At 66.4% G+C, this 19,737-nt stretch overlaps 9 protein-coding genes across 9 annotated transcripts; 4 read left to right on the top strand and 5 right to left on the bottom strand.

The window, feature by feature from the left end:
* Window positions 1–18: 18 nt before the first annotated feature.
* MICPUN_105887 (predicted protein) lies at window positions 19–3,018 on the bottom strand. The gene is made up of 2 exons (XM_002503680.1): window positions 2,973–3,018; window positions 19–2,575 (listed from the first exon to the last, which is right to left on the bottom strand). Exon 2 carries the CDS (start codon window positions 2,512–2,514, stop codon window positions 94–96), a length of 2,421 nt encoding a protein of 806 aa, XP_002503726.1. The 5' UTR covers window positions 2,515–2,575; window positions 2,973–3,018; the 3' UTR covers window positions 19–93.
* A 1,935-nt stretch (window positions 3,019–4,953) lies between these two features.
* MICPUN_83857 (predicted protein) lies at window positions 4,954–7,086 on the bottom strand (the record flags this gene model as incomplete). The annotated part of the gene is made up of 3 exons (XM_002503679.1): window positions 4,954–5,576; window positions 5,781–6,227; window positions 6,312–7,086. Coding segments are annotated over 3 exons (1,845 nt in total), but the record flags the coding sequence as incomplete, so codon positions are not given.
* Window positions 7,087–7,538: 452 nt separating this feature from the next.
* Window positions 7,539–8,298, top strand: MICPUN_108688 (predicted protein). Its single transcript, XM_002504031.1, has 2 exons — window positions 7,539–7,694; window positions 7,853–8,298. Exons 1-2 carry the CDS (start codon window positions 7,610–7,612, stop codon window positions 8,092–8,094), a joined length of 327 nt encoding a protein of 108 aa, XP_002504077.1. The 5' UTR covers window positions 7,539–7,609; the 3' UTR covers window positions 8,095–8,298.
* A 13-nt stretch (window positions 8,299–8,311) lies between these two features.
* Window positions 8,312–9,202, bottom strand: MICPUN_101645 (predicted protein; the record flags this gene model as incomplete). The annotated part of the gene is made up of 1 exon (XM_002503678.1): window positions 8,312–9,202. The coding sequence occupies one exon, from the start codon at window positions 9,200–9,202 to the stop codon at window positions 8,312–8,314; it is 891 nt and encodes a 296-aa protein (XP_002503724.1).
* Window positions 9,203–9,557: 355 nt separating this feature from the next.
* Window positions 9,558–11,195, top strand: TRX_2 (thioredoxin). The gene is made up of 2 exons (XM_002504030.1): window positions 9,558–9,702; window positions 9,838–11,195. The coding sequence occupies exons 1-2, from the start codon at window positions 9,584–9,586 to the stop codon at window positions 10,985–10,987; spliced, it is 1,269 nt and encodes a 422-aa protein (XP_002504076.1). The 5' UTR covers window positions 9,558–9,583; the 3' UTR covers window positions 10,988–11,195.
* Window positions 11,196–11,228: 33 nt separating this feature from the next.
* Window positions 11,229–12,500, bottom strand: MICPUN_60330 (hypothetical protein; the record flags this gene model as incomplete). The annotated part of the gene is made up of 1 exon (XM_002503677.1): window positions 11,229–12,500. The coding sequence occupies one exon, from the start codon at window positions 12,498–12,500 to the stop codon at window positions 11,229–11,231; it is 1,272 nt and encodes a 423-aa protein (XP_002503723.1).
* A 204-nt stretch (window positions 12,501–12,704) lies between these two features.
* On the top strand, window positions 12,705–15,794 carry MICPUN_60329 (predicted protein; the record flags this gene model as incomplete). The annotated part of the gene is made up of 1 exon (XM_002504029.1): window positions 12,705–15,794. One exon carries the CDS (start codon window positions 12,705–12,707, stop codon window positions 15,723–15,725), a length of 3,021 nt encoding a protein of 1,006 aa, XP_002504075.1. The 3' UTR covers window positions 15,726–15,794.
* MICPUN_101642 (predicted protein) lies at window positions 15,783–17,665 on the bottom strand (the record flags this gene model as incomplete). The annotated part of the gene is made up of 2 exons (XM_002503676.1): window positions 15,783–17,075; window positions 17,261–17,665. 2 exons carry the CDS (start codon window positions 17,663–17,665, stop codon window positions 15,783–15,785), a joined length of 1,698 nt encoding a protein of 565 aa, XP_002503722.1.
* A 284-nt stretch (window positions 17,666–17,949) lies between these two features.
* MICPUN_60327 (predicted protein) lies at window positions 17,950–19,734 on the top strand (the record flags this gene model as incomplete). The annotated part of the gene is made up of 1 exon (XM_002504028.1): window positions 17,950–19,734. One exon carries the CDS (start codon window positions 17,950–17,952, stop codon window positions 19,732–19,734), a length of 1,785 nt encoding a protein of 594 aa, XP_002504074.1.
* Between the last annotated feature and the right edge of the window lie 3 nt (window positions 19,735–19,737).

Raw genomic sequence — 19,737 nt, 5'->3', positions numbered from 1 at the left:
AACCCCGTGCGTCGTCCTGGTTCGAAACGGTTTGCTCTAGAATAGATATATACATTGGGCGGCTCCTCCCCGCTAACACGGCGGCTAAGTGAGTTACTCCGCGACTGGTGACGGCGACTCCTCCGCCGCGTCCCCAACCCCGCCGCCACCCTCCGGCGCACCCTCATCCGCCTCGTCCCCGCCGGTCCCATCCGCGGTTCCCGCCACCGCGGTGATCGGCTTGGGTGGAGGCAGGTTGCTCTGGATCAGTTTCTCCACCCTCGCCACGATGTGCTTCCCGTAGGTGAACTTCTTGAGGTTTGGCAGGTGCACCTGCATCCGCGACAGCAGCTGCTCCCTCTCGCCCTCGTCGCAAACCTCCAGCAGCTTTTGCACCACGTAATTCGCGAACTGATCCTTCATCATCGCCTGGAGCGGCTCGTTCTCGTCGGTGGTGCCCAGCATCTCGGTGATCATGATCTGCCTCTCCTCCGCGCCGCAGTAGGTGAGGCACTTCTCGATGACGTTGCTCGCAAACTTGTGCTGCGCCAGGATGACGATCTGGCCCGCGAGCGTCGCCAGGATCTTCCGCCTCTCGTCCTCGCCGCCGTGCTGGAGCACGTGCTGCACGACGTAGTTCCCGTACTGATCCTGCGCGAGTTGCACAGCCTCGCGAAGAATCTCGTCCATGATCCCCTCCGTCTTTTGCTCCGGCGTGCAGTGCTCCAACACGCGCTGGATCACCCTGCATCCGTACGGGTGCGTGGACAGCGACAGCACGTTACCGTAGAAGGACGACACGATGAACTGTATCCGCGCGGGGGGCACCCGCTCGATGCACTTCTGAATCACGTGGTTGCCGTTTTGATCGCGAACGCATCGGAGCACGTGCCCGTCGAGCTCGTTCACCATCGCCGTCTGCTGAGCCTCGTCGAACACCTCCAACGCCTTCTGAATCACCCTGCAGCCGTACATCTGCAGCGACAGCGACAGCACGTGGTCCTTGAGCTCGCCCGCGAGGAGCCTTCGCTGCTCGTCCGTGCCGTATTCCAGAAACTTTTGAACGACGTAATTTCCAAAAACGTCGGTGATGAGCTGGTGCGCGCTGGGCAGCACCTCGGCGAACACCGCCGCCGCCTCCTCGGGCTCCGCCGTCTCCAGCTTCTGCTGGATGAACCTGCTGCCGTGTTGGTCGCTCGAAAACTCCACGACGTGATCCGCGAGGTCGGGTAGCTCGAAGCGTCGGCTCTTGTTGTTCTTGAACCCCTCGAGCAGCGCCGACATCGGCTTCTGATGCATCTCGTCGTGGTGCCGGCCCCCGTAGTGGTCCGTGAGCAGACCGTTCCCGTCGCGACCCATCCCGCGCCGCCCGCGCCCGCCGCCTCGGCCCCTCGCGCCCCCGCGCCCGCCGCCGCCGCCGAAGCGCCCGCCGCCGCCGCCCGCCATCCCGAAACCGCCGCCGCCGCCGCCCATCGCCGCGAGCATCGCCTGGTGCATCTGCATCTGCGCGCGACCGGGTGGGGACCCGCCCTGCGGCCCGCCGTACCCCGACATCGCCGCGAGCATCGCCGCCGCCGCGGGGTCGCCCTGCTCCGCCAGGCGCTGGTAATACGCCACCACGTACATGGGATCCATCGCCACCTGTCCGTACGCGTTTTGAGCCCCGGGCATCCCCGGCGCTCCCCGACCCGGCCCCCCGGGAGGCGGAAAACCCATGCCGCCCGCCGCCTGCGCGCCGTACATCATCGCCTGCGCGTGCATCTGCTGCTGCTGGTGCATCATCGCGGCGGCGCGCGGGTCCATGTTGGGCGGGCCGCCTGGGAAGCCGCCGGGGGGCGGCATGCCCGGCATCGGAGGCGGGTATCCCCCGCCGGGATATCCACCCGGAGGCCCCGCGCCCTGCGGGGGGTAAAACTGCGGCTGCATCCCGGGGTAGTTGCCGTACGGCTGGCCCGGGTAGCCGCCCCCGGGCAGCGGCGGGGGCGCGCCCGCGGGCACCGGCGGGTTGGCGCTCGAGTAATCCGCGTACTCGCCCCCGTCGTCGCCATCCGGGCCATCCGGGCCGCCAGCCGCGACGCCGCCCTCGCCGCCCTCGCCGCGGATCGCCATGCCGCCAAAGTCGCCCGCGAGCCCCTCCGCGCCGGCATCGACGGTGCCGGCGGCATCGACGCCGCCGGCAGACTCGGCGCCCACCGCCGCGGACAGCTGCGACTCCGTCCGGCTCAGCCTCGCGCTCCCCGGCCTCGCGCTACCCGGCCTCGAGCCCGCGGCGTCGTCGCCGCCGCCTCCGCCGCCGCGCTTGGGGGACCCGCCCTGCGACCCCGCGCCGCCGTCGTCGTTGCTGAACACGTCCGCGAGGGACCTGCCACCCGCGAGGCCCGGCGACGCGGACATGCCGAGGCCGAGGCCGTAAGATCCCGGCGCGGGTGACGTCGCCGGCGATTGCCCATTTGCACCGGCTCCGCCTCCTCCTCCTCCTCCGTCCGTCGCCGTCGAGCCGTTCCACGCGCCGTAGTAGTTTTTGGGCGGGTCCATGGTGGACGGACCCGCGGGGGCTTTGCCCCAGGCGTTGGGCGATGCCCTGGCCGCCGCCGCGCTGCGAAGAGGGAAGCGGGTGATTGGAAAACGGCGTCAGTCAGTCGGGGGATTCTCGCGGGGCGGCGGTTGAGTTGAACGCGTCACCGCTCGATTTTGAAACCGGGCGCGGCTTGAAGCTCGATGCGGGGGAGGAGGGAATGTGGCCCGCGGTGGTGGAGGGGTCGGGGACGGCCGGCGCGTCGGTGCACGTATCGGCGGCGGCACGCGCCTCGTCGCGCCCGCGATGATCGTCGGACGCGCATCGAGGGGACGCGCGGGTGCCGCCGCGCGCCCGCCGCGCCGCGCGTCCCCTCGAGCGGGCGGCCATCCCCGGGGCCGAAAAAAAAACAAGCGGGAAAACCAAAAGCGGGGGCCCAATTTGACGGGTCCCGGCCCCGCACGGGCCGCGTTCTCACCCGTCCACGTCGTTCGTCCCGTTCAGGACGTTGCCTATGGCCCGGTGCTCCTCCTGCTTGTCGAACGCGGACGTTCCGTTTGACGACATCGGTGCCGACGCGTTCGCACGCTCGCTCAACCGACCCGAGCTCAAATCAAAAAGAGAGCGTGCGACCTTTCGCGCAGCGTTCCTCGCGGCTCAAATTTCGCGCTCCCCGACCGGACCGTCGCGCGCGTTCTTGTCGCGATGCGAGCGTTTCCGTGAACCCTCCTCGTGTGCGCCTGTATGTGAAGGGATGCGGGATGTCAGAGGCGGAGCTCGGGCGAATACCTAAGGTCGTCCGGGGCGCATTACCCCGCAAAGCCGGGGGAGTGCCCACACGCGGCGGGTCGAACATACAGTAACGCGAGTGCAAAATCATCCAATGCGCGCGTTATTTACCTGCTCCGGCAAACAGCCTCTGCGGACCGTGCGAAGCGTATATTCGCGCGCTGCGCACCCTCGCGCTGGCTTGCGTCTACGCTGACGCGCCGTGCGCTCTCCCCGGTCCCGTCGAGCCCGTCCCTGCACGGGGCTCCACGCCTGGGTCGTCTGATTGAGCCGACGGGCGCACCTCCCTTTTTTATTCAAAGAGGAATGGGAAAAGCGGGCGATTGATACTTGCGTCTCAGCGCAGGAGAATCGATTTTCCGGTCGTCTAAATCCTATGCGTCTCAGTCACAGAATCTCTCCGATCGGAGATTAAGCTCATCCACCGGCCTCCGACGAGCCTCCTTTGCGCGGGAGAAAGTTCATCGGGCGAAACGAGACCCTAAAACGATGGTTCAAGGCACAAAAGGGGATCTCTGAAAGTTGGAGGACGACCCTTTCCGCGTCAGCAGGAAACGGAATCACCTGGCCGGGAATCGTTTCTGGTCCTTTTTCGGGTATTTTTCACAAGACGCCAAGGGAGGGACGTGATCCCGGGCCTATCCGTTTGCGTGTAATCTCAGTGGTGTCTGGCTACATCACGGTCGCATGACGTACGCCACCGGTGTCTCCGGTTTCGGTCCGGCGTCAACCATCCCAAACGCTCGCTCCGTCGGCTGCGGCGGCGACCTCAACCTGCCGGCGAGCCGCCTCCCGCCACCAGCCCCGCCTCCCCCCGCCCCGCCGCCGCCGCCGCCGCCGCCGCTCGCGGGCCGCGACCCCAGGCTCGCGCGCGTCCCGCCGACGGCCAGGGTCTTGTACGCGGAAGCCGCGATGGGCGGCGCGCCCCGTTTGCCCTGCGTGGGTATGAAACCAGCGCGAACCTCCTCCTCCTTGTCCACCCTCGCGTACGCCGTCTGAACCTGCGCGGCGCCAGCTGTGTCCACCCTGCCAGCCGTGTCCCCTCGCGCGGACAGGTTCCGCGACGTCTGGCCGGAGTACGCCGAGTCAGACACCTGGCTGGCGCTGACCCCCGACGACGAAACAGGCCTGGATCCCTCCGAGTACTGTATGGACTCGACGGATTTTCGCCGGCCGGAGCCGCCGCGGTCGCGAAGCTTGGCGAGCGCCGCTCGCGCCGATCGGTCGCGCGGCGACAGCTGTGTCGGATGAGCCATTGGGGCGGGATCGGGGACGGCCGCGCGCGGGGACTTGGCGAGCGTCGCGGCGGCGGCGGCGAGGAGCGCCGCGGTGGGATCCGGGTCCGCGCCTCCCCGCTTCGGCGGCTCCCGAGTTTGATGCTCCCGAGTTTGATGCTCCCGCTGATGGTCCCGCGGATGATGTTGCGGATGATTCGACTGATGCTGATGACCCTGATGCTGATGATGGTGGTGGTGCTCAGACGCCGGGGCGGGCACGTGCGGGTGCTTGCCCGTGCCGACGCTGAGGTCGTCGACGGCGCCGTAGCTCTGCCAGAACGCGAGCCGCGCCGCCGCCCTCGCCCCGACCACCGTCTCCCGCTCCAGCGAGTACGTCGACCATCCGTTATTATCCTCGCCCAGGTTTAGCTCGCACCCGTCGTACGCGGCGAAGACTCCCTCGCGCTTCGCCGCCTCCACCGCGCGCTCGCGGCTCACCCCGGCCGCGGCGAGCATGCGCCACATGCAGCCGATGACGTCGCGTTGATCGGCGAGGACGCCGTCGCGGACGGCGAGCTGAAAATGCGCCTCCATCGACGACACGCCCCGCGTCCGGTACTGGGAGAGGATGCGCAAAAACGCGGGGAGCTTGCCCCCGTTGCGGGATTCGCGCGCCTCCGCGGCGCGATCGATCCTCGACTGGATCTCCCGCCTCTTGCCCTCGTTGGCGTCCATGGCGGCGCGGTCCCGTCGCGCCGCGTTCTCCCCCTCGCGCAGACCATCCGCCAGTCGCCTGCGACGATCGCGAAGCGACTCCGCCTCGGATTTGTCACGCGACCCTGGGATTTGCGCGGCGCCCGTCATCTCCAGCTCCACGAGCCTGTCCTCGACGGACGCGAGCTCGCACCGGCTCTGGATGGCGACGTCCTCGAGCTCGAACAGCGCGCGCTGCAGGTTGATCCTCTCCTCGGTGTTTTCGTGAACGTCGACGCTGAGCTTCTCCAGCCACCGATCGTCAAAGACGTCCTCGGTTCGAACCCCGGCGTCGTCAATCGCCGACGGGTTCGAAATCGGCGCTTGCGGGGGAATCCCCTCGTTTGGACCCTCGCGGTCGGTCGTCGCCACGGTCGTCGCCGGGGTGGAGTTTTCGTTCGCGGCGTCGTCGTTCGGGGCGGCCGGCGCCGGGTGGTGCGGGTGTTCCCCCGCGTGTTTGGCGGCCGGCGGCGCGGCTCCGGTTTTTGTTTTGCCCCCGCCGAAGAACGAGAGCCTCGGCGCGCCACCCCCGGATCTCGCCGCCTTGAGCTCCCTTTTAAGACCCGCCACCTCGTCCTGCAGCTGCTCGATGACGCGTTGCGCCTCTCCCGGGTGCGTCGCCACGTGCACGACGTTGGTTCGCACGTTCGTCTTGATCTCTTTCGCCCTGTCCGCGTACTTTAACGTGTTGATCGTGTGGTTGTACTGGTCGTTGCCGCACGACACGTTGGCCACCATCGCGGTCCTCGAGTTACCGACGAGCCCGTCTTTCAGCAGCCTGGTGAGCTTAGAGTTCCTGAACGGGACGTACACCCCCGCGCCCTGCTGTTTCTTCCCCAACGCGTTGATGCAGTTCGCGAGCGCCAGTAACGACCGGTTGATGTTCGCGCCGTCCCTGAGCTTGCTGCCCTCGTTTTTCGTCTCCGACGCTCGCTCCGAGCCGGCGAGGTCGACGAGGGACAACCTCCCCGTCAGCACCTCCATCCTGCCCCCGCCCCCACCTCCACCTCCCGAACCCGCTCCTCCTCCTCCCGCCGCCGCACTTTCTGCTGTGGGATGCACGCGGCTGAACCGCCGGACGTTAATCTCCATCACCGCGTGCGATCGCGAGGAAACGGCGTTGGCCTCGGTGGGCTCCGTCTTTCGTCTCGCGTTGCCCTCTCTCAGAACGTCCAACACGTTATCCGCGTTTGTCACCGATATCCGCCTCAAACCCGGCACGGTCGCCCCTCGCTCCGGGTCCTCGCGGAGGTCCAGCGACGGCGAGTTGTTCACCAATAGGTCGTATATGAGCTCGTTGTACACCTCCAGGTAGGAGCACGTCACCTCGAAGGTGTATTCGCCAGACATGGACCGGATGGCGTCGAATATGTCCATCAGCGAGAGCGGCATCATCCCCGGGTCGTTCCGCGTGCCGATCATCGTGTACGTCTTGCCGCTGCCCGTGGCGCCGTACGCGAACACGGTGCCGTTCTGGCCGTTGAGCACGCCGGAGATGAGCGCGCGAGCGGTTTTTTGGTACACGTCCCGGTTGGACGCGGACGAGCCGAAAGCCTTGTCGAAGGTGTACCGCCGTTCCTTGGTCCTGTGCGTGCGCTCGTCCAGGTAGTTCTTCTCGTCGTCCGGGTCGAGGACGACGATGTGCTTGTCGTCGAGGACGCGGACGATGTCGCGGCGGTCGCCCCGTCGCCGCTCGTCCGGGAGCAGCGGCCTGGACCTCACCGCGACCGTGAGGGACGTCTCCCCGATGCCGCCGTCGCCGGACGTTTCGGCGAACGCGCCCGACGCCCAGCGGTCGTCAGCCTTGGGCTTCCTGCTGCGAAAGAAACCCATGGATGGAGCGCGCGTATCGACTCACGGACTCGCCGACGGAAAGGGACCGCGCGGACGCCGTCGTGTCCGCTCCCGTCCTCCTCGTCCGCGCGCAATTCCCACCGCCCGGAAGTCAGTCAACACGGGGAATTATCGGTCCAATCAACCGTCGCGCGGTTCGAACACGCCCGGGTTACGACCGGCGGTAGTCCCCGAAGAGAGCGCTCGATCCCGCGCGCGATTGGAGACGCGCGCGCGGTGGACCACGCGGATGTCGATGCGCCTCCGGCCGCCTCCGATGCGCGCGAGACCGCGCCCCGATGTGCCGCAAGGCCCGGTTCGGCTCCTCCGAGACGATGGAAAAAAAAATTCGGCCGATCCACTTGCGTGGGAGAGGACCGGGAGAGGTGCCGATGGCGGGCCGAACTTCTCATCACAGCTGTCCGTCCCTTCACTCCCGTTAAAAGGTCGGACAACGTAGCGCGGATCAGCACTCCTCCGACTCGCCCCGCACGCACGCACGGACGCACGCACGCTTTCGAAGATGGGCGTAGACATCGAGACCCTCAAGCCGGGCGACGGCGTGACATTCCCCAAGCCCGGTCAGGTCGTCACCGCCCACTACACCGGTGCGCAACGCGACGCCTCCCGCGAAAAAGTCAAACCCGCGCACGGGGGGATGAGCGCTTACTAATCCCTCCGCGGCGCGTCGCCTCCCGCCTTCCCGCGCCGGGTTCGACCCGAATCTGACGCGCCGTCGACGATCCCGCGTCCACCGCGAACGCAGGTACCCTCACGAACGGCTCCAAGTTCGACAGCTCCAAGGACCGCGGCCAACCCTTCCAGTTCACCATCGGCGTCGGCCAGGTCATCAAGGGATGGGACGAGGGGATGGCGAGAATGTCCGTCGGGCAGGTTGCCAAGCTGACGTGCACCCCTGACTACGCGTACGGCGAGCGCGGTTTCCCGCCGGTCATTCCCCCGGCGTCCACCCTCATCTTCGAGGTCGAGCTGCTCGGCGTCAAGTAAGCCCGCCCCCGCGACAGCTGCGCGCGGTGGAGCAGGATCCCCTTTTTCGCCCAGCGCGGCACCACTCCTCGGCAACCGGGACCCCCCGACACGAAACACGTGAAACAAATGTGGCGACTCGCCGACTGACGACTCCACGGCGGGGGTTCGCGCGTCGTCGACGCGAGAGATGTTAACGCGGCTTTAATCTGAACATTACACCACACTCGCGCGTGAATCAGTACGTGATGTCCGTCACGTGCGGCTCGGCGCGCGCCACAAAGTCCGCCGCGCTCATCCCAACCTTCAAGTCAATCTCACCCGCGCCGAGCCAAAACGTTTGGGGCTCGAGCGCGACGATCTTGTCGCTGAGTATGACTGGCATCCGCTTCTCCGCGCATCCGAACGGGCACACCGCGCCCTTGACGTACCCCGTCAGCCGCTCGCTGTCCTCCTCCTTGGCGAGCCTCATGTTGAAGTTCTTCTTGCCGCACCTTCTCCCGTCGACGTTGTTGAGCTCGTGCAGAAACTTCTCCAGCTTTTGCTGGTTCAGCTTGGCGGTGTACTGGACCACGACGAGGTACCACCGGGAGTTGAACGCGTCCGCGCAGTCGTCGTTGACGCATCGCGTGTTCTCCATCACGATCGTCTTGCACATGTGGTCCACGGTGGCGCCGCCCACGCATCGCCGACGAAACTCGAGCGGCTCGTCGTAGTAGTTGGCCGGCACCCGCACGAAGCGAGCGCATCCCGGCGGCGCGCCGCGCGAATCCACGAGGTCCGCGAGGATGCGACGCGCGGCGTCGCAGGTATCGTCGCGGCGGGAGGTCTCGGGAGCGCCCGCGGGGATGGGCGCGCCGGGACCCGCGGGGGCGGGCACGCGCCTCTCGATCGCGTCGAGCCGATCGGAAATCTCGGCGAACCGTGCCGAGACCTTCGCCCACCGCGGATCGACGGCGCGCACCGCCCGCGCCTCGGGGGGTGCGGGTTCCTGCTCGGGCGCGGGGGACGTGCCGGGCGTCGGGGGCGCGACGGGGACGGGATCGGAGGCGACGGGTTCCCGCGGCGGCGGGGCAGCCTTCGGGCTCCCGGCCCGCGGCGAGCTCGGCTTGCTTCCCTGTCCTCCCATGCTATGTCAACGCGCGAATCTCTTTTTGGCATTTGAACGCGCCATTTCGGGTTTCGAGATCGATTCCAGCTGCGTTGCAGTCTCTCGGTTGGGCCAGCAGCCAGGAAATCACCAGCGTGTCGAGTTTGTCACGTGTCGGCGTGTCGACCGAGCTCTGACAAAACCGAAAAGATCTCGCGCGAGACCTCATTGCTCCGCGCCACCACACACGCGACACCCGTCCCTCCGTTCCCCGGAAGGACCTCCCGCGTGACCATCACGCTCGCATCACTCGCTCGGCGAATCTCCCGCCCGGCCCTCGACGCGCTCTCGCACGGCGCGCCCTCCTCTCCCAGAGGAGTCTGCAACAGCGGCACGCACCCCAATCGTCACCTCCGCGGCATGGCTTCGTGGGCGCCCGCGCTATTCGGCGACACGCTCGTCGCCGAGGGGGGATCCGAGGTGAAAACCGAGGATGCCCTCAAGGACAAGATCGTCGGCGTGTACTTCTCCGCGCACTGGTGCGTACCCCCCCCCCCCCGCCTCCGTGGCGCGCGCCTGTCGTCACCCCCGCATCGTGTCAACATCGCTCGGCACCCGCGCCCAAATCTCCGATCGGCTCACCACCGCGCCCGCCCCTCGCTTCGTTCCCGCAGGTGCCCTCCGTGCCGCCAGTTCACCCCGATCTTCGGGGAGATCTACAAGGAGCTCAAGTCCAGGGGTAAGAACTTCGAGGTCGTCTTCGCCTCCTCCGACAGGGACGAGGCGTCGTTCGCGGAGTACCACGGCGAGCAACCCTGGCTCGCGATGCCGTTCGCCAATCGCGATCTGAAGAATAAGCTCAGCGCCAAGTACAAGGTGCAGGGCATTCCCACCCTCGTCATCCTCGACGAGAACGGCGACGTCATCACCAAGGACGGCCGTTCCGCCGTCATGAAGGACCCGGAGGCGTTCCCGTGGACCCCGCCCACCCTCGCCGAGGCGCTGGGCGAATCGTTCGTTCGAGCCGACGGCTCCGAAGTTTCTCTCGCGTCCATCGCCAAATCCGGAGCCAACGTCGGCGTGTACTTTTCCGCGCACTGGTGCGGCCCGTGCCGCCAGTTCACCCCGAAGCTCATCGAGGCGTACGACAAGATGCTCGGCGACCAGACGAAGCCCTTCGAGGTGATCTTCGTGTCGGGCGACAGGGACGAGGCCGGGTTTAAGGAGTACTTTGGATCGATGCCGTGGCTCGCCGTGCCCTTCGACGACGAGAAGCGCCGGGACGCGCTCAACGAGTACTTCGGCGTCCAGGGCATCCCCCACTTCGTCATGCTGACTTCCGAGTTGAAGATGATCAACCCCAACGCGCGCGGGTCGGTGATGTCCGACCCCGCGTGCGAAGAGTTTCCGTGGAGGCCCAAGCTCGTCACCGACGTCGACGAGGACTGCGAGGGAATCAACGACACCACCGCCGTCGTGCTCCTGATGGAGGAATGCGGCGACGACTGGGACGATCTCACCGCCGCAATCACCGCCGTCGCGAAGGACGTCAAGGAGGCGGAGGAGGCGAGGGGCGAGGATGAGCGATCCACGTTGTTCATGACAGTCACCGAGACTGGCGGCGGTATCGGCGCGCAGCTCCGAAAGCTGTGCGGGCTCGGCCGCGCCGCCTCCGGAGTTCCCCAGCTGGTCCTCCTGGACCTCGGCGTGGGCGGGTACGTCAAGCTGGAGTCCAAGGACGTCACGAAGGACGCCATCGCGACCTTACTCGCGGATTATAGGGCTGGGAAACTCGAGTTGCAGTCCCCCAACCCTGCGAGGTGAGCGAGGCGGTTGAGCGACTCTCATCCGTCTCCAAGGGGGGGGGGCGCCCCGCGCGAGGCGGCTGCCCCCCCCGCGTTCGCGTCGCCGTGTATACGTACGCATTGATCGATTGTTTCGTCCCCGTCTGTCGCGCGCCGTCGAGACGACGACGGACGTTGTTTCATAGGATATATGGTACTCTACATAACACTTAAGATAAACGCGCGTGAACCGATGAGTCATCGCAACCGAGTTGCCCGAGTTATCGCAACCGCACCCCCCACGCCAACGCGGGCAGGATGATCGCGAACCGACCCGTCGCCACCGCCGCGCGCGCTCCGCTCTTCGGCGGCGTCGGCGTCGACGGCGGCGACGGGTCCGGCGCCGCCACGGGCGCGTGCGAACAACCGTCGGGCCACTTCCACGTCACTCTGTCCGTCGGCACCGCGTTGACGTTGTTTTGACCCGATGACGTGGTGAGGCCCAGGAGCCCACCCGCGACGCACGGCACGTGCACCTCGGCATCCTTAAAGTCGCCGCCGATGGACACGCTCTTGACTTTTTCCACCCTCTGAAAGTACGCAGACTTGAGCGCGGGGAGCAGCCGGAGTTCGAGCGCGCCGCCGATGTTCCTAAGCTCCTCGCATCGCAACACCGCCAGGCCGTCCAGGCTCTCCACCCTGAACGAACCCCCGACGTCCGTCAACGCCGGGAAGCTCAGCGCCGTCAACGCCGTGTTCGCCCCGCCCGCCGAGTACTCGTCCACCAGGACCTTCCCGTCAACCTTGGCCAGCTTTGGCAGCTTGACCTCCTTCGCGTCTTTGCTGAGCATGAGCGTGAGATCGCCCCCGACGTGCTCCAGCTTCTCCGCGGCGACGGTCGCGCCGTCGTGTTCGTCGAAGTACGCGTCCCCGGACACGTTCTTCAGTGCTGCGAGGTTGGCATTTCGAACGCGAAGCGCCCCCGTCAGATGCGTCACCGATCGTAAATCGCACACCACGCCGCCGGGAGCTTCGCACGTGACGTTCGACGCGGTGGCGAGCACCGGGAACGTCGCGTTCACCAGCGCGGCGCTCGTCTTCAGGACCTCGAGTTCAAGGACGCTGTCCGGGTCGCTCGTGCCGGCGAACCCGGTGAGCGCCGGGAACGACAGCGCGGTGAGCGCGGCGTTGGTCTCGATGTTGATCGACCCGGCGGTCACGAGGTCGTCCGTCTTGAGCGTCGTCACGGGCGTCGCGGACAGACGCAGGTAGCCGGTCAGGGTCTTGACGCCGGTGAGGTCGAGCGACGTCGCCTGGGCGGTCGAATCGAGGACGACGGACGCGTCCAGCTTGCCGTTGGCGTCCACCGCGCCGCACGCGGTTGTCCCATCGGAGGATCTGAGCAGCTGCGCGGCGGTGCACGCTCCGGAGGACGCGGGGCACTTGCACAACGGGGGGGTTGCGCCGTCGACGGCGAGCGGTGCGAACGCGAGGGCTACGAACGCGACGACCGCGACGGTAGTCGCGGCGCGCGGGGTCGATGATCGGGCCATGAGCGCTCGCGCTTGTGTCAACAATGTCTCGCGATGATGACGAGGACAAGCGCGTGTTTCTGGGCCCACAGGCAGACAGGTGCGCGCCGCGCGCTGACGGCAAGTTGTTTTTTCTGGGCCCTTCGTTCGACATTTCCTCGCACGAGGGTTCACTGCTTCCGACGCGCCGTGCGTCTCCGCACGGCGTCCGAGCCGGCATCCCGCATGGTTCTCGAACGATATCCGTCCTCGACGGGCGACGCCCGCGTGACACGTGCCCGCCGCGAGTCGGGGGGGACGCACGGGGGCGGCGCGGGCTTTTCCCGTGTCGCCCTCTTCTTTATCGTCCTGTGCCTCGCGCCCCGCGCGACACGAGGGCAGTGGCAAAGTCCAGGCGAGAGCTGCAGCTCGGACTCCGATTGCTACAACCATAAAATGTGTGCCGGCGGAGTGTGTTGCTTTGCCGATCGATGGAGCAACGGCATGCAGAACTGCACACAGTGCGATGCAGCAGAATCGGCCTTTTGTACAGAGTGTGATGAGGGTTATGAGATCTATTACGGCAGATGCAGGCAGATATGTGACAGCGCAACGCAGTACCGAGATGGTACCTACGATTGCAGAGCGAAGGGCAATGCGGGCTCACGGTGTTGGGGCAACAACGACGAATGCCTGTCAAACAGTTGCAAAGGGAACTATTGCTGTAGCGACACAGCAGTGGCTCAGGGCTGCGGAATTTGCACATCAGGCAACGGGGCTTGCTCCACCTTGAAGAATGCAGGCGAGAGCTGCAGCTCGGACTCCGATTGCTACAACCATAAAATGTGTGCCGGCGGAGTGTGTTGCTTTGCCGATCGATGGAGCAACGGCATGCAGAACTGCACACAGTGCGATGCAGCAGAATCGGCCTTTTGTACAGAGTGCGATGAGGGTTATGAGATCTATTACGGCAGATGCAGGCAGATATGTGACAGCGCAACGCAGTACCGAGATGGTACCTACGATTGCAGAGCGAAGGGCAATGCGGGCTCACGGTGTTGGGGCAACAACGACGAATGCCTGTCAAACAGTTGCAAAGGGAACTATTGCTGTAGCGACACAGCAGTGGCTCAGGGCTGCGGAATTTGCACATCAGGCAACGGGGCTTGCTCCACCTTGAAGAATGCAGGCGAGAGCTGCAGCTCGGACTCCGATTGCTACAACCATAAAATGTGTGCCGGCGGAGTGTGTTGCTTTGCCGATCGATGGAGCAACGGCATGCAGAACTGCACACAGTGCGATGCAGCAGAATCGGCCTTTTGTACAGAGTGCGATGAGGGTTATGAGATCTATTACGGCAGATGCAGGCAGATATGTGACAGCGCAACGCAGTACCGAGATGGTACCTACGATTGCAGAGCGAAGGGCAATGCGGGCTCACGGTGTTGGGGCAACAACGACGAATGCCTGTCTGGGCTCTGCGGCCAGAACAACTATTGTTGCGACTGCGACGCGGCGACGGCTGACGAAAGCGGAGAGTGCTGCTCTTTCTGCACACAGGGCAGCGGAACTTGTGTAGCGCGCAGCCCAACTGCAACCTGCCCATCCGGCCAATGCCTGAACGACACGTACGTCGGAGGCTCGCCCGTCTCGAGCGGCCAATCACCCGCGGGCAACAACAACTCGAGCGCCGGAAAAAACAACTCGAGCGGCTGTTCGTCCACCAAGCTCCTCGCCGCCGGCGGCGACAGCATCACCTACTACGGCGACTACACCATCCACACGTTCACGTCTAACGGCACGTTCCAGGTCACGCACGCGGGACTGACCTCCGTGGAACTGCTGGTCGTGGGAGGCGGCGGCGGGGGCTTTGAGTATTACGGAGGAGGTGGTGGTGGTGGGCAGGTTGTGAACAGAACCGGAAGAGCGGTCGCGATTCAGGCTTACAACGTCATAATTGGCAGAGGCGGCAATGGCGGTGATTTCAGTACAGGCACAGACGGGGGGTCGAGCTCCTTTGAGGATGTATCTGCTGCGGGCGGTCGCTTGAATCGCCAACCATTATCCTATGGTGGATACAGTGGCTCTGGAAATCCTGGTGGAACTTCTTCATACGGCTGTTGTGGTGGTGGTGGCGGCGGCGCAGGGGCTGTTGGCGGTGTCCCGTCTGGTGGTGCGGCAATAACTGGCGGAAATGGCGGAGATGGACTTCCATCTGATATCAACGGCACTACGACCTTTTACGGTGGGGGCGGTGGTGGTAAAAGCGAGGGCTATTATGGCGGCGACGGCGGACGGGGCGGAGGTGGAAAAGGTTATTCCAGCTGGCATGTGGAGGGCATAACACCCGCACAATCAGGATTGCCTAGCACGGGTGGTGGCGGAGGCGGAAGCCCTACAGGGAGCCCTGCTGGTTCGGGGGGCTCCGGCGTCGTCATCGTCCGCTACAAGCAACTCCCTGTCTGCGTGAACCAGGAGCAGCAGTGCGGCACCGATTACTACCACGATGGTTCGGACTGCGTAAAGTGTCCGGCGGGCACGACGAGGCAACCCGGCGCGGCCAACAAGTGCACACCATCTGGCTCGGGGAATGTCGACAACGGCAACAACGGCGGCAGCGGCAACAGCCCAGCGCCGGCGCCCGCCGAGTCTAAGAAACGACAGGCGGAGGAGAGGGCGAAGAAAATGAACGCCGGCATCACCGACCCGATGCAGAAGAAAAAAGCCGACCTGCTCGCCGCCGCCGCCATCGGCGGCAACAAGGTGAAGAAGCTGAAGTTCGCCCAGCCCGTCCAGGCTGCCTCCCCGGACGACGCATGCGCACAGGCGTACGACAAGGCTGGCGTGAGATCCAGCCTCGGCGCGTGCGTCGCGACCCAGACGTCGTCGTCGGGGCGTAGGCTCGTTGCTTCCCAGTACGACGTCGAGCTCCTCTTCAGCTCCGCCGAGGTTGACGACGCGGCGCTGACGGAGGCTGTGAACTCCCTCAAGGCGAACGGTCTGGAGTCGACGACGTCAAGCGTGGACCCTATCGAGGAGCTCAAGATCATCCCGGGCGTGGACGTCACGGAGCTCGCGAGTTTCGAGACCGACGCAAAGGCTGCGGCGGAGGAGGCCGAGGCGCAGTCGCCGCCGGAGGCGGCACCGCCGCCGCCGCCCTCGCCGCCGCCGCCGCTCGTCTTGGACGATGACGATCACGCGCCGGGGCGAGCGGGCGCGCTCCTCGTGACGGCGTTCGCGACGCTCGCGTGCGTCCTGTTCGTGTAAATTAGTGATTGATCGAGCGCGAGGCGTGCGACTCGCGCGGATCGTGATTTCGTGCGATTAAAAATCGAGAAGCGACGCGCCGCCCTTGCCCCCAGCCTTCATCGGCGTCCCGGTGCCCTGCTTCTTCCCCACGCCCATGCCCATCATCCCGGAGGTGAGATCGGAGAGGACGTCGCCGCTCGAGCTGTTCTTCTTGTGCCCGTGCCCGGGTTTCGGCGGCGGGCTCGGCTGAGAGCCGAACGATGACGTGTTGAACGGATCGGCGGGGGGCGCGGGGGTGCGCTTGGGAAACGCGGGCGCGGGGGAGCCCATGCCCCCCATCTGACCCATGCCACCCATGCCCCCCATCTGAGCCATTCCCCCCATCTGATTCATTCCACCCATGCCTCCCATCTGCATCCCGCCCATCTGGTTCATCCCCATTCCCATGCCCGGACCCGCGCCGCCCATCTGCGGGTTCATCCCCGCGCCTCCCATCTGACCCATTCCCATGGCCCCCATCTGGTTCATCCCACCCATCCCTCCCATCTGGCCCATGCCGCCTGTCATCATGGCGGGACCCGGCGACATCCCGCCGCCCGCGCCCACGCCCATCCTCGCGCCGGCTCCGATCCCCGGATGCGCGGGAGCCGCGTTGTACAGATCGAGCGGATCGACCGAGGGTTTCGCGGGAGCCGCCGACGCGGCGGGCGCCGCGAAGTCGCCGAACAGATCGTCCGTCCCGGTCGCCGCCTTGGACGCCGCCGCGGGAGGCGCGGCGAACGGGTCCGCGCTCACCGGCGCCGCCCCGAATAGATCCGCCGCCGGCTTAGCCACCGTCGTCGAAGTCGCGAAGTCGGCGAAGATGTCCCCGGACGTTCCGGACGCCGTGTTGCGCCTGCTGTGCCCCGCGGACCCGGGCGGGGGCGCGAGGGGCGCCGGGGAGCTCGGCACGGACGCGTTGGATCCCGGCTTGGCGGACATGACGATCCTGGGGACGAAAGATTTGGGCCCGGCGGTGGCCGCGTTGGTGTCCTCGAAGTCGTCGTCTTCGTCAAAGTTGGCGAAGTTTGGTTGCGACGAGCTGTGCGCGTGGTGGGACGGCGCGGCGGCGGGCGCGGCGGCGTGGTGCGGGCGTCCCGACGGGGGCGCGGACCTCGCGGAGGATGAGAACGCGTCCACGTGTCCGCCGCCTCGGCGTTCTTCGTCGCGACTGGAGTCGCGCCCCCAATCCCTCGACGGGGACGGCGGCGCCGGCGAGCGAGGGACGGCGCCGCTGCGGACCTGGTCGGACGATATGCCGCCGTACTTGTTCTGGTTCGCGATCGCCTTGTCGCGCGCGGCGGCGATGGCGGCGGGATCCTTGAGGAGCTGCAAAGAGCGGGGCGGGACGCGGGGACGGTCAGAGGATTGGTTCGATCATTTAAGATGGAAGTCGGGGGGACCGGGAAAACGGGTCGGGAGGCGGTGGGGTTCGCGGGCGGCGACCCGCCCGGGTTGAGTGCCGATCTCGCCGTGGACGGTCACGTGGGGGATAGCTCGTGACGCGGGCGCACCTTGACCAGGGTCTGGGTCTTCTGGCGGACGTTGATGCCCTGGTCCCTGCCGCTCGGCTCCTTGTACTGGAAATTCTCGAGCCTCTCGATCTCGTAGATGTTCTGCTGGAGTTGACGCGTCACGCTCTCGTCGCCGTGCGCCACGAGGAACTCCATGAGCGTCAGGGCCTTGTAGACGTGCCTCCACTCGTCGCCCCTGTGCTCCAGGCGCTGCCACAACGTCCGCATGATCTCCCCGCAGTCGCTCCGGTTCCGCGTGTGCCTGGCGATATCCTTCATCGCTTGGCCGTGGACGCCCCAGTTCTCCTTGCCGGTCGCCTCCAGGACCTTGACCTCCACCTCGGATTTGCCGTAGTGGTTGTAGGCCTTCTGCGCCTTTTGCGCGTACTTGAGGATGGAGTCCATGGCGCCTGATCCAAAACGGGACGCCGGGCCTCTCGGCTGCCCGAGGGCGCACCTCTTGTGATCTCGAACGGATCGGTCTCTTCGCGGGTTTGTGGATCGATCGATCGCACCTGACGGGCCGGAGTCGGTGGATGTTATTATGGTTAGTGCTGAGTGTCGTCGTGAGATGGAACGCGTAAATTGGTTACATTCGTGAAATACGAGTTAGGTAAATACGGTAAAATATCACATGTAGCCAGTCCGAGAGATGCCGTCGCAAACCGTCGCCTCGAACGTCACAACCGATGGAGCCGGAGCCCTTCTCGGGGGAGGCGGCGTATCGCGCGACCCTCGCGCGACTCCGTGACGCATCCGGCGATGACGCGACGCGGATCCTAAGAGAGCTGAGGGCCGTCGTCAACCGCGTCGTCAACCACGACGGCTACGGCGACACGGGCCTCGAGACGAACGTGGTCGGGTGGTTGCTCGACGCGGGCACTCCGTGGTCGGTCGCGCACGCGATTCGCGCGCACGCGGGCGACGAGGACGTTCAGGTGGAAGCCGCCAGACTCGTGAGCGACCTGGCGCGCGCGATGGGCGAACCGAGCCGCGGTATCGAGCGCGACACGGACGACGACGACGAGTTGTTACCCAGCGATCCGGACGAGGATCCCCCCCTCGACGCGCACTCGAACGACGACGACGATCCGATCGGGGACGCGTACTTCGACGTCGGATACGCCACTCGCGTCGCGGAGTGCGCGCGGATACTCGCCGCGACCTCACCGGTCCGCCGCGAGGGCAAAGGGAGAGGGAGACGCGGAGGGGCCGAGGCGGACGGAGGACCGAGATTCGGCGACCAGTCACCGCCCGACCAGTCACCGCCCGACCAGTCACCGCCCACTCGCCGCCCCCCGCGCGACGACGCGGACGTGGACGTCCTCGCCGCCTCCTTGGGCACCCTCGCGTTCTTCCGAGACATCGGAGGCGACGCGGGGGTGGGTTCCGAGAGGGCGACGCGAACGATGCTTCGCGCGGCTACGGTGGATGAGTTCCATCAAGCGGGCATCGTCGTCGCTCGAGAGGGCGACTCCGATCCGTTCGTCCGCGTCGTCCTCGGCGGCGAGGTGGGTTGCCACGCGCGACCGGGGGACGAGGACGCGTCGAATATTCGCGCGTGGGACCCGCCGCCGTCGCCGACGCGGCGTCTGCTCGACGCGGAGGCGGGCGACGGGCGATCGGGCGGTGACTGGTCGCCGGCGAGCGAATATCCAGTGAGCGAGTATCCGTCCGTATCCTCGTCCGGCGGCGGCCGCTCGCCGGACGCCGCTCGCCAGACGACGATCGAGGCTACGTTCGGGCCTAGGCGGGAGTGCGACTTTGGCGGGAACGGCGGCGGGGGACCCGGCGGTGTGCTTCGCACCGGGCGTTGGTTCGGTCCGAGGGACCCGGTGGTTGTGTCCGACGGGCCGTCCGCGTGTCGACACGTGGCGACGTACGTGACCCGAACCAATCGCGTCGCGATCCTCTCGATCCCGTCGGAGGTTTGCCGCGCGTGCCTGGTGGAGAACGCGGTGGAAGGCTCGTTGGCGAACTTCTTCGGGGACGTCGGAGCGAGCGACGAAGAAGAAGAAGAAAAAGAAGAAGAAGATGATGACGAGACGCTGGGCGCCCCCGGAGTCGCGTGGGACGTCGACGAGAGCCCTTCGGACGCTTCGGAACGCGCTCGACGAGCGGACGCGTTGGATCCCGCGAACACGTTCTTCGTCGAGACCGGCTTGACCGACGCGCTGCTGCACGTCACGATGGGATCGCACCCGCTGAGTCACCGGGTACAAATCGCGGCGCTCGGAGCGATTCGAACAATCGCGTCAGAACCGTGCGGGGAGGGGACGCGGCGTAGGCTCGGCGCGGCGGGCGCGTTGGACAGGGTAGCCGCGGCGGCGACCGCCGCGGAGTTTTACAGCGGCGAAGACACGGCGGCGGCGGTTCGCGAGGAGGCGAAAACGTGCCTGCGGGCGCTGACGACGGGGTGCGAGCAGAACATGCGAGCGGCGCTGGCGCTGGGATGCGAGCGCATGGTCTGGTAGTGA

The sequence above is a fragment of the Micromonas commoda genome, chromosome 7 (genome assembly GCF_000090985.2).
Source record: "Micromonas commoda chromosome 7, complete sequence".
Lineage (NCBI taxonomy): Eukaryota > Viridiplantae > Chlorophyta > Mamiellophyceae > Mamiellales > Mamiellaceae > Micromonas > Micromonas commoda.
Note: the sequence above shows the minus strand (reverse complement) of the source record. Positions and strands in the feature narration are given on the sequence as shown.

Bases quoted from the DNA above. Each gene is read 5' to 3' on its own strand.
- MICPUN_105887 (XM_002503680.1), bottom strand. From the start codon at position 2,514: ATGGACCCGCCCAAAAACTACTACGGCGCGTGGAACGGCTCGACGGCG.
- MICPUN_108688 (XM_002504031.1), top strand. From the start codon at position 7,610: ATGGGCGTAGACATCGAGACCCTCAAGCCGGGCGACGGCGTGACATTC. The intron at 7,695-7,852 runs GTGCGCAACGCG...CCGCGAACGCAG, and splicing joins CGTCACCGCCCACTACACCG to GTACCCTCACGAACGGCTCC.
- TRX_2 (XM_002504030.1), top strand. From the start codon at position 9,584: ATGGCTTCGTGGGCGCCCGCGCTATTCGGCGACACGCTCGTCGCCGAG. The intron at 9,703-9,837 runs GTGCGTACCCCC...TCGTTCCCGCAG, and splicing joins GTGTACTTCTCCGCGCACTG to GTGCCCTCCGTGCCGCCAGT.